This window comes from Dunckerocampus dactyliophorus, chromosome 18 (genome assembly GCF_027744805.1).
Source record: "Dunckerocampus dactyliophorus isolate RoL2022-P2 chromosome 18, RoL_Ddac_1.1, whole genome shotgun sequence".
Lineage (NCBI taxonomy): Eukaryota > Metazoa > Chordata > Actinopteri > Syngnathiformes > Syngnathidae > Dunckerocampus > Dunckerocampus dactyliophorus.
The window spans coordinates 617,218-629,640 of NC_072836.1; the positions used below are offsets into that span (position 1 = coordinate 617,218).

At 42.2% G+C, this 12,423-nt stretch overlaps 1 protein-coding gene across 4 annotated transcripts in view; it reads right to left on the bottom strand.

The window, feature by feature from the left end:
* cog1 (component of oligomeric golgi complex 1) overlaps window positions 1-12,423 on the bottom strand; it is a 17,313-nt gene continuing 4,890 nt past the window's right edge. For 3 of the 4 annotated variants that reach the window (XM_054758752.1, XM_054758750.1, XM_054758753.1), the window contains 13 exons: window positions 10,994-11,175; window positions 10,727-10,903; window positions 10,058-10,214; window positions 8,938-9,148; window positions 8,497-8,860; window positions 7,367-7,803; window positions 7,145-7,294; window positions 6,196-6,354; window positions 5,996-6,120; window positions 5,724-5,832; window positions 3,716-3,825; window positions 3,390-3,471; window positions 1-1,842 (listed from right to left, as the gene is read on the bottom strand). In XM_054758752.1, coding sequence (XP_054614727.1) covers window positions 1,699-1,842; window positions 3,390-3,471; window positions 3,716-3,825; window positions 5,724-5,832; window positions 5,996-6,120; window positions 6,196-6,354; window positions 7,145-7,294; window positions 7,367-7,803; window positions 8,497-8,860; window positions 8,938-9,148; window positions 10,058-10,214; window positions 10,727-10,903; window positions 10,994-11,175 — 2,407 coding nt within the window. In that variant the 3' untranslated portion in view covers window positions 1-1,698. The remainder of the gene's footprint in view (window positions 1,843-3,389; window positions 3,472-3,715; window positions 3,826-5,723; window positions 5,833-5,995; window positions 6,121-6,195; window positions 6,355-7,144; window positions 7,295-7,366; window positions 7,804-8,496; window positions 8,861-8,937; window positions 9,149-10,057; window positions 10,215-10,726; window positions 10,904-10,993; window positions 11,176-12,423) is intronic. The other variant, XM_054758751.1, reaches the window with a different exon arrangement.

Here is a 12,423-nt window from a genome sequence, read left to right on the forward strand (position 1 = left end):
TATGGACAAATCAGCTGTAATTTTACAATAATAAAGTAAAAGAAAAAAAAATAATAATAATAAAAAAAAAAAAGAATGATGTAATATTTGTAAAATTAAGTTGGGGGGGGAAAGTCATATTATGAGAATACAGTCAAAATATTATGAGAATAAAATAATATTATTAGACAAAAATTCACATGAAGAAAGATTAAATATAAAAAAAAAACACCAGAAATGAAAAAAACAGCAAAAAAAAAAAAAGTATGAGAATAAAGTCATCTTCTCATGAGAAATAAAGCTGCAATTTTACGAGAATAAAGTTGTTATATTATGAGTACAAATAATGTCCTTTTAGTAGCATGGAGTTGAAACATTAAAGATTTTTTAAACAATGTAATATGAGAAAAAAACACAAAAATATAATTTTTTTGTAAATGAAGTGGAAAAAGTTACAATATTAGGAGAATAACATCACAATATTGTGGGAGTAAAGCCATAGCATCGATAGGTGAATATTTACAAGAAGAAAGTATAAATATTTGGAAAACTAAAAAAAACAGCAAACATTTTACAAGAATAAAGTCATACTTTCATGAGAAAAAAAGTTAATATTATGGAAAAAAATCATTTCATTTGAATGAAAATGAGCTTGGGGGAAAGGGTTGTACGAATAAAGTAAGAATAAAGCCACAATATTATGGGAATCGAGTCAGAATTGTGAAGACATTTTAAGAGAAACGTTGAAATAGTTGGAAAATTCAACAAACAGAAGAAATGAAAAAACAAACAGCTGTAATTTTACAAGAATAAAGTGGAACTATTAAGAGAAAAAAGTTGTAAACAAATGAGAGAATAAAGAATAAAGTCATCTTCTAACGAGAAAAAAGTTGCAATTTTACAAGAATAAACTCATAATATTATGAGGAAAAATGATATTTTTGTAGCCTAGAGTTGAAATAACAACCTAATATGATGAAAAACAAAAACATTTCATTTTTGGAAAATTAGGTTGGGGAAAAAGTTCCAATCTTATGAGAATAAAGTCACAATAATGAGAATTTTTACAAGAGAAAAGTTGAAATGGTTGGAAAAAAACGTAATTTTATGAGAATAATTATGAGAATACAGCAGAAATGAAAAAAAAACATAAGCAAACATTTGATGAGAATAAAGCCATCTTCTAATGAGAAAAAAAGTTGCAATTTCAGGAGAATAAATATTCTGAATTAATATTATGAGGAAAAATAATCATTGTGGTAGCACAGACTTGAAATATTCAAGAAAAAAATATTGTAAACAACGTAATATGATGGCAAATTAAAATTAAAATTAGGCTGGGAAAAAGTGACGTTACAATATTACACCAATAAAGTCACAATAATGAGGAGAAGTTTTAGTTGTAATTTATACTTGTAATTCATTTAGAAAAAAGAATCACAAATTTCCAAGAATAAACCTTTTTTTCATATTTGCATTGAGAAGCATTTCACATTTTCCAGTAAATGGCCCTCGCTGGAAAAAGCTGCACTCAACTAAACTCATAGTGCACACACACAAATCCTAATCCTAATCCTAATCGTAATCGTAATCCTAAAAAGCACCCACTGATGTTTATTTGTTCCAAATGTGTAAGAAAGGGGTGTCTGTAGTAGTACAGCTAGCATTGTGTAATATCATCATCATCATAATCATCATAATATCAGGTAAAGGAAGATGTTACTTGGCCATGGCGGAGAGCCAGCTGAGTTTGAATAAAGACGAAGAGGCGGAGTCTTCCTCCTGATCTGCCAGTTGACGGAAGCGGCTGCCCGGCCTGAAGCTTTCCTGCCCGTCTGCGCTCAGGAAGAGAGGCGGAGCCTGCTGGACAAACAAAACACATTCAAATCAATTCCATTCATCTTCTACATGCCTCACATTATCCAAAATAAAGAAGAAAAGAGCTCATGCTAATCCTAATCCTAATCAGCATATGGAGTCCATGTTATGCTAGCAAGCTTCGTTTTTTATTGTCGTCTTTTTTCATTTTGTCAGGCAATATTTTTAGGACATGATTTTATGCTGAAAATGTAATAGAATCAAAAAATGGTAAGAAAAATACACGTTTTCAAACTCTTTTCAAATTCAGTAAAGTGACAACTTTCTCTTGTTGGATTCCAACTCTGTTCTCTTCATTTTGGAAAATGACTGCACTTTTTTTTTTTAGTTTTCTTGTTAATTTTTGTCACATGCCGCAAATGACCCCCGGGCCGCACTTTGGACACCCCTGAGCTAAACAGTCGACGAGTGTCACGGTTGCTCACACTGCCCCTGGTGGCTAGGTGGAGAACTGTACCGCACGTGCTTGACCCTGACTTTTATTTTATTAAAATATGGAGTTTCAAATTTCTAAATTAATTAATTAAATCATTTCAATGGAAATTAAATAAATTCAAGGTTTCAAAATTCCCACGTAGACGTATGGGAAATTAAGCAGGAATGAATCCAGCCAATCACGTATAAAGTCATAGTCACATGACGTGCGGCGGTTTTGGAACATGAAAATTACTTAAACTGATTTAAAAAAAATTTTTATACTGAATTTGTATTTATGAATTTTTATTCAATGACATTTTCAGCATAATTTAAAAACATTGATAAAAATTCAGTTCACAAAATTGAAACACAAAAAATGCAGTTCCATAAATTCAAAATCTCAAAAAATCTTTAGAATATGAAGAAAGAATATTAGTAAATAATATATTTTGGTAAAAAATCTGTTAATTTTTAAAATCTTTTTTTTGTTTTATTATTTGACTTTATTTTAAAAACTATTTGAATGAATTTGAAATGTTATTACTTTTCCTAATAAAATTGGGTTAGGGTTGTAAAATTACAGTTGTTATTTTTCTTTATCTTTTCTCTTCTTACAAAACGTCTTTCTCCCCCCCCCCCCCCAGTACTTCCACTTTAGTGTTGGAATACGCATTTTCCAAAAATGACAACTTTATTCATAGTTCTGTTTCTCATATTATCACCTTATCTTTTCACCTTTTAATCAACTTTATGCTACTGAACAGGAAGTGATCAATCGTTCCTTAGTATTTGGCCGCCCAAACACAATCAAATGTTGTATAACAAAATATTCATTCATCAAGTCTCACTGCAAACCAAACCACAGCTTGATGACACTACAATCACACGCACGCACACACACACACACACACACACACACACACGTGCACACACCCACGTGCACACACACACACACACACACACACACACACACAGAGATAAAAAGCCACAGTGAGGACCTTGCCTGGCTGCTCTGCATTCAAAATGTCTGCAAAAGCAGAAGTTTGAAGAGAGCACAATAAAAGGAGATCAAAGATAAATAAACGAGAGTAAAATATTTACTTTACTTGACTCACCAGCTGGTGCTGAGTGTTGGCGTTTGTGGCAGCCATCTTGGATTTATGCACGCTGGACACGCTGAGAGGCAACAAGCCGAACCTGCGGCAAAGAAAAAACAGCTTGGATTTCTTTTTGTTTACAAAAAAGTAAAGTAGGATGGTGGCATCTCCTCCAATAGGATGTTCCTAGTGAGCACAGGTTGCAGGGGGAATGCTTTAAGGGAGACACAAGACAGAAAGTGTGTATGCTCAACTTGACAGTAAAGTTGAAGTGAGCAAGTGTAGATGTAGACTATGTAGATTATATGGAGTATGTAAGCGTGCGCTGTGTCAAGTGTTCCCACCTGATCTGGCTGTTGGCGAGCGGAAGGATGTTGTGAGGCTCCAGCGACGTCACACTGCCGTTCCGCAAGGAAAAGTGTTTCTCGGAGCCCGTCACCAACCCAAACAGCACCTGACAGCAACGTTGCTCAGCCACATTAGAAACATGACAAACATGACTTTGTCTTCATCAGGCTACACCAACGCTGCTCAACCCTCACCGTGTCACACCGTGTACTACACTCAGCACGCCACTACTCTACTCTACTACTTTACTCTACTCTACTCTCATCACGCGACTACTCTACTCCACTACTCTACTCTACTCCCATCACGCTACTACTCTACTCCACTACTCTACTCTACTCTCATCACGCTACTACTCTACTCCACTACTCTACTCTACTCTCATCACGCTACTACTCTACTCCACTACTCTACTCCACTACTCTACTCTACTCTCATCACGCTACTACTCTACTCCACTACTCTACTCTACTCTCATCACGCTACTACTCTACTCCACTACTCTACTCTACTCTCATCACGCTACTACTCTACTCCACTACTCTACTCCACTACTCTACTCTACTTCCACTACTCTACTCTACTCTCATCACGCTACTACTCTACTCCACTACTCTACTCTACTCTCATCACGCTACTACTCTACTCCACTACTCTACTCTACTCCACTACTCTACTCTACTCTCATCACGCTACTACTCTACTCCACTACTCTACTCTACTCTCATCACGCTACTACTCTACTCCACTCTACTCTCATCACGCTACTACTCTACTCTACTACTTTACTCTACTCTACTCTCATCACGCGACTACTCTACTCCACTACTCTACTCTACTCCCATCACGCTACTACTCTACTCCACTACTCTACTCTACTTCCACTACTCTACTCCTCTACTCCACTCTACTCCACTACTCTACTCTACTTCCACTACTCTACTCTACTCCACTACTCTACTCTACTCTCATCACGCTACTACTCTACTCCACTACTCTACTCTACTCTCATCACGCTACTACTCTACTCCACTACTCTACTCTACTCTCATCACGCTACTACTCTACTCCACTACTCTACTCCACTACTCTACTCTACTTCCACTACTCTACTCTACTCTCATCACGCTACTACTCTACTCCACTACTCTACTCTACTCTCATCACGCTACTACTCTACTCCACTACTCTACTCCACTACTCTACTCTACTTCCACTACTCTACTCTACTCTCATCACGCTACTACTCTACTTCCACTACTCTACTCTACTCTCATCACACTACTACTCTACTCCACTACTCTACTCTACTCTACTCTCATCACGCTACTACTCTACTCCACTACTCTACTCTACTCCACTACTCTACTCCCATCACGCTACTACTCTACTCCACTACTCTACTCCACTCCACTCCACTACTCTACTCTACTCTCATCACGCTACTACTCTACTCCACTACTCTACTCCACTACTCTACTCTACTCCCATCACGCTACTACTCTACTCCACTACTCTACTCTACTCTACTCCCATCACGCTACTACTCTACTCCACTACTCTACTCCACCCCACTCCACCCCACTACTCTACTCTCATCACACTACTACTCCACTACTCTACTCTCATCACGCTACTACTCAACTCCTCACATCTATCTAATTACATTTCATGAAATGAATCTGATTTATTCACAAAATAAGCTCAATTCAATTAAAATACATTTAAATGAAATGAGATTTACTTGCACAATAAGCTTGGTTTGCGCTCCGCCCTCGTTGTGCACCATAATTGTAATGATGTTTTCTTATAATATGACATTGTATTGTATTAGATGATTACGCGAGGTGACAACAAATGGATGAAATGTCTTTGCAAAGTAGGCGTGATGGTTTGCTTTGGGCAGAACGAGTGCTGAGTTAGTTTGGTTTGCAAGGAGCGTGTATTTGTATCCCAGGTTAGTGAATGATGTCCAGCCAAGGATATGAAGAGCATAAAGCGTACCGACGTCCTCTGGCAGAGTCGGCTGAGGTTGGCGTTGAGAGGTGGCGTGAACACATCCAGGTCAAAGGGGTCAATGTGGCTCTCCAGCCAATCACAGAGCTCCTGCATCCTGAAAAACACACCACACGTATCATACTGTATGTCTCCTGTCTCGGTGACGCGTTTGGACACAGTGGAATTCTTCCACACACACAAAAGCGTGCGGGCATCGTTGCGGGCGTGTTGATGGTGACGGGTCATGCGTGCACCAAAGGTGAGGTGTGGTACATCACCTGGGGTCCTGCAGGGATCTGGAGCTCTTGCCTTCATCCGTTTTGGCGGCCAAGGTGGTGTGAAGATAAGAAAGGTCAAAAATCATCTGCAAGGCTCTGTTCTGGGTGACGGGAAATACGCCTTCCTGAGAGCACAGCAGACATCACGACTCAACGATATTTCTTACTCGTGTCACGACTTCTGTGCATGTGCTTGTTACCCTGGGCTCCTGCTGCGTGAGGCTGCGGTACTCTCGCAACACGCCATCCAGACATGCCTGCAAGAGCTGCTGCAGGGTGGGTCGTGGCAGGGTGTGACCCCCTACCCTGTTGACCTCCACACACAGCTGGAACAGCAGCGACTGGACAAACCAAGACGGCTGCAAAAGACACGTCACGTGACAACTTCAACTTTCTTTCAATGTCAATCCCATCGGCCGATAGCGGCGTGAAAATGAGACGTGGCGCTTTTTCTTTGGATTGGACTGGAAATATGAGACGTGCACCAGGATGGACGGATAGATTCATACTTTATTGATGTCTGAGAGACCCCCGTATTGTGTGGGGGTGAGCACATCAAGCTCCTTTTTTCTCCCTGTGACGTTAACAGCCCGTCATAACTTCCCCTCAAGGGCGGCCCGGGGGCCACCTGCGACCTTCGGCAAGTTATAAAAATACAGTTAAGCAAGAAAAGAAAAGTAATTTTTTGAGAACAAAGTCGAAATATGAAGAGAATGAGGTCGTAACGTGAAGAGAAAAAGAATAATCTTACCAGAAATAAAAAGTCATCATTTTACAAGAAAAAAAAGTGTAAATATTAAGACAATAAAGTCATCATGTTAATAGAATAAACTTCATCTTAGAAAAAATGTAATGAGAATGAAGTCGTTAAAAAAATGCAGCATCATGTTGAAACAATAAAGTAAAAAAGGGTTTGTTTTTTTTTTTACAAACATATTAGGGGTTATATTAGGGGTGCGCCACAATTACCGGGCAGATATGAGGCAATTACGACATCATACTGACAAAGCCGATTTAAAAAAACACTTCAATGAGGCGACATTACCCATATTGCAAATCAAGCGCTCCTTTTTTCTCCTGCCTGTGACGTGAACAGCCTGTCGTAACTCTGAAATGAATATTTTATGAAAATATTCTAAAAACAATAACCTGGACAGGAACACGGATTCTGGATGTAACGCTGCTGCCCGACTCCGCCTCTTCTTGGATCTCAAGATCCTCCCAGTTTGTTGCGGTCGTCAAGATGGCACCGGCGGACTGTGCTGCGTGAAGGGCTGTGCCAAACGTATCCAGCAACGTCTGAAACAGGACAGCACAAATTCAACACCTAATATTTAACAAGATTCCATTCCCTCTTTGACACGGGCTGACTTTAGAGAGAGCGGCGCTCCAGATGCGGTAGGCCTCCATGCTGCATTTGAGAAGCTCCTCCTTCAGGTCTGCCCACTTTGCCTGAGCGGTGCTGACCTCTGCAGCCACCCGAGCTTTACCCAGCTTCTTGCTCTGCCTGCTCGTCACTTTGGCCGCGGCCTGGCACCCTGGCTGGTGTCCAAGAATGCAGTGCTTCATGCCGGGACACAGCTCGGCCATGGACTGGCACAGCCTTGCCATGAACAGCACTGAACTCAGGCGGGCCAGGCTGGGATCAGGCGTCGCCGCCGCTAGTTCCGAGCGGACGGCAGAGAGGATGCGGTGAACGCAGGCGCTGCAGCCTTCACGTAACGCCTCCTCCACTGCCAGCGAGTCTGTGAAGCGGTTGAAGGACGACGGCGACGAGCCCTCGGTGGGTCCAGAGGATGGGACTCCAGCTGGGACGGAATCAAACAGGGATCACTGGTCAGTGTTCAGGACTGTGGAAAATATCAAACCACTAATTTAAGTCCATTTCCATGATGTAGGATTCCTTATTTCTAAATGGACTACTTTCTTAGTTAGAGCACAGAAAGTCTGTTTACCACCTTCTAAATATGCTTTTTAATATTCTTAGAGCCCTCTAGACATGAAATAACACCCCTATAGTCACGTTTATACTCCTATTACGCAATATACTGTAGTAGACATAAGAGAAGATAAGACATATTAGACATAGAACACTTGTTTACAACCTTCTAATGTAACATTACTGACACCTAGTGACCAGTGTGGAATACTACATGTCATCACAACGACTTTGAATGAGCTTTCCACATGGCTTATATTTGCATTTTATGTAATTTTAGCCATTTTTATGCTTGAAAATGTATTGTCCCTTGAGAAAATCTACTGAAATATGAGCTTTATGAGCTCCTGTAGCTGCTGTGCCAGTCGTGGGCAGACATGTTCTCCTAAAGATTAGCTGGGGCATTTTAGACGTTGGACATTCTCCACGGAAACTAAAGGATTATTAGGTGGAACGTGGATCATTTATAGACACGATATTACTTACAAACATGAAAGAGTTGTGATAAAACAAGTGCAGCCTACTACAGATAAGATAAAAAGTAGAAATGTATATTTAGAACCTGTTTCTTGGGAGGGAAGGTAGTGCTGGAGGTCATCCAGTCTTTCTTTCAGCTTGCCGTCCATAGAGGAGCAAAAGTTTTGCAAACAGGGTGTGAGGGCCTGGGTCTTCATAGCCAGACCACTTCTCTGCTGCTGCTGCCCCCGCTGGTTCACAGTGACCCAACCTGCATCACTCAGCAGGTCCCCCGCAGACTCCGACCACAAATAAGAGGCCACGTCTACTTCGTACTGGGCCACCGGGTTACAGGTGGTGTCGCTACCCACAGAGGAGTGGGTGGTGTGCTGCTCTAGATCCCTCACAGCTGAGGTGAGGAGCTGTACAGAGCTCATGGAGATGGCCTCAGTCTCCTCTTTGGTTATAGCCTAGAGGAACAGGAATATTCCAAAATACTTAAAGATTGTCATTGTGGTCTGATGCCTACTGGTTATTATCAGCGAACCTGCAAGCGCTGAAGAAAGAGCTGTTGCAGGAAGTCATCCCAGACGGCCAGGCGGCACTCCAGCAGCCGCTGACATACCGTGTTCCAGTGCTGATTGATGGAGTCTGTGGACAGGAGGTCCCACACCGCGTCCCGAATGGCTGCCAGGCCCTTCAGGCTCTTCACGTAGACCAGAAGGCTACTAACCCCCTGGCAGATGTCCTCCTTACATCTGAAAGCAAGCAATGTTAGCAGGCTCGTGGAAAAAAATGAGAAACGGAATTCTCTTTCTCAGTGCACTTTTTGGGGAATTTTGCCCATCATCCACTATCCTTATGTGAGACTTGAACACACGTCTTTCTCTTTTCTTTGAGTTCTAAAGATATAAAAACAGGTCAAAAGATGTGGCTAAGAATGCATGTAATGGGACGCACCTATTCCACCTAGAAAGCCTTCTGAAAAAACCTCCAAAAAGCACCAACAAGGCTCCATTTCACTAATGTGAGCTGCATATGAACCACGTTGTTATTATTATTGTTATTAACATTGTTACGCCCAAGAACTACCTTACTGGCGTAGTGACACCTCACCACACCACACTACTAGCTACTAGCCGGCTAGCTTCACCACACACTCGCTCCCAACGCCTCAGGCCGCTAGCCAAAGGTAGCGCTACATATTGGAGCTGCCGGCACTGCTGCTGTGTTTGTGTTTTTGAAGGTAGTGGAGCGTTCCTTTCTATGTTGCTATGTGACATCAATGCACCCAGGAAGGAAGTATTCCATGCTATCATAAATGTAGCTGTTACGACATGCTCACAGCATGGATATAAAACCACTACACCTTGTTGGAGGTGTTTTCATAGGTGTGTCCCATTACGTGCATTCTTAGCTGCCTGCCTTTGTGTCACATAAGGATTGTGGATAGTGGGCAAAAATCCAAAAAAAGTGCACTTTTACTTTAAGATCTTGATTGTCTCACGCACGCGCACGTGCACACACAAACACAAACACAAACACAAACACACACACACACACACACACACACACACACACACACACACACACACACACACACACACACACACACGGCCATGTTTCATCATTCCCTGACTCAGCATCCCTTTGTGGCAGAGCCTTACGTATTGATCCACTGCTGTAGGGTGTCACGCAGCTGCTCCCTGTGGATGGGCTGTGCCAGGGTACGAAGCGTGGGCTGGAACTCTGTGATGGAGGGGGGCAGGTACTTGAGCCAGCTGCCCGTACTCGTGTCTTCCTGAAGCACCCTCTTGCCTCCTGCTGCAGTAGAGAGAAGGAATAGATAAAGGAGACTAGTAGAAGAGGATGAACACCTTTTGGGTTCCCAGTAGGGGAAGGTGCCCGCGTACAGTGCACCTTGCTGGGCCACAGCAGAGTGGCTCCCTCCTCCTCTACACTCTGGTTCTCCTGATAGTAGTGATGTGGTAGTAGTAATGTCATCATATTTCATTAGGACAAAGAAACAAATCCTAATTTGTTCCAGTCCTTCTTACCTCCACATGTGCACAAACTACACTTACACAAAATAAAAAAGTAGATATAGAACAAGTTGTGGGTTATCGGTATTGTATCAGTCTTGAGGAGCACAAAGTTAACAGTATTGGTATGGATTTGAAAAAAAACCCAAAAAGATCTTGTGTATCTCTAGTTCCTGTGTTCATTCATCAGCCTTCACAGAGTCGGATCATCGAAGAAACTTGTAAACTTGAATCTTCAGCTTCATAAGTTCTGAGTAAAACATCTTAGACTTCAAGGACATCAGCAATATTTACCTGCAGGTGTAGAGGAGGTGACATTTTCCAGAATGGAAAAGAGCAGGCCGCAGCTAAGGGTGGCCTCCCCGGGCCTGGGGCTTCCCTCTGAGGGCATGTAGAAAACAGCGTAGGCCTGAAACAGCGTGGTCACCAGCAGCTCCACCAGGCTGCACACTTGGGCCTTCACACCCGCCCCTGGAAGAGGAAATGTTGAAAGAAATAGAAATATTTACAAAAGTATGACAAACATACAGGACACTTCCCAGGACACCAGCGATATCATACCGTGTTGGGGCTGGTTGAGCAACTGATGGATGGAGGCCTTTCGTGCCAACAAGAAATCAGCAAGAGCCTGGCGTGGAGAGCTGTCCTCCAGCAGCATGGTCGACAGCAGAGCCTCCGCGATGGCCTGGTCCGACACCGCCCGACCCCGCAGCAGAGACTTGCTGTCTAGGAGAATGGTGGACCTGCAAGAAACCTTCCATCAAAAAACTCTATAAAGCAGATTTGATGGAATGTTTCAGCATTCTTAACTTCAGTAAGACACTTGGTTACCCTGACGGACAAAAGTATTAGGACTGATATCCGATTTACAGATATTGTCCAGCACTTCATTACCGATACCGATACCAAGCGATACCGACATTGGCAGCAGCTCTTCCCTCAAACTGATGTCAGGTCACACGTGGCGTTATGATGCTTCTTTTGCTGTGATGCCACTGCATGCATTTCACAAATCAACACTGTTTGTGCAAAATAAGACAACATTTTATGCAGTAAAAGTTACAGAAAAAGTGCTGTAATTATTTTGTCTTCACAAAATTGTCAGAAAAAAAAAAAAAAAACTGGAACGTGTCCTCCGACTATCAACAGCAACGATACAATTTGGAAAGCTGCACATTTCTAAGTGGTACAAACATCCATGTAAGAAGCACAAAGTATGAAACTCTAGACTCACACAATCGGTGAAACTATAAACTGGTTACATGCACTTTTTAAATGAAACTTTTAAACTTTTACATGAAAAAATCCAAAGCTACATGGCCCTGTGTGAAAAAGCCCCCTAAACCTAATAACTGATTGGGCCTGCTGCAGAACCCAGGTTGGTTTCAGCTTAAGGTCACAAACAGATGGCCAGACATTCTCCTTCAGCAGAATTCATGCTTCCATTTATTACAGCAAGTCTTCTCCCAGGTCCTGAAGCAGCAAAACAACCCCAGACCATCACACAACCACCACCATATTTTACTGTTGCTATGATGTTTTTTTTCTGAAATGCGGCGTTACTTTTCCGCCAGATGTAATGGGACACACACCTTCCAAAAAGTTCAGTTTTTGTCAGTATTGGGAGTATTTTCCCAAAGGTCTTGGGGATCATCAAGAGGTTTTCTGGCAAAATTGAGATGAGCCTTAATGTTGTTTTTGTTCAGCAGTGGTTTTGGTGTTGGAACTCTGCCATGCAGGCCGTTTTTACCCAGTGTCTTTCTTATGGTGGAGTCATGAACACTGACCTTAACTGAGGCAAGTGAGGCCTGCGGTTCTTTGGATCTTGTTGTGGGGTCCTTTGTGACCTCTCGGATGAGTCGTAGCTGCGCTCTTGGGGTCATTTTGGCCGGCCGCCCAATCCTGGGAAGGTTCACCACTGTTCCATGTTTTCGCTGTTTGTGGATAATGGCTCTCACTGTGGTTGGCGGGAGTCCCAAAGCTTTAGAAAT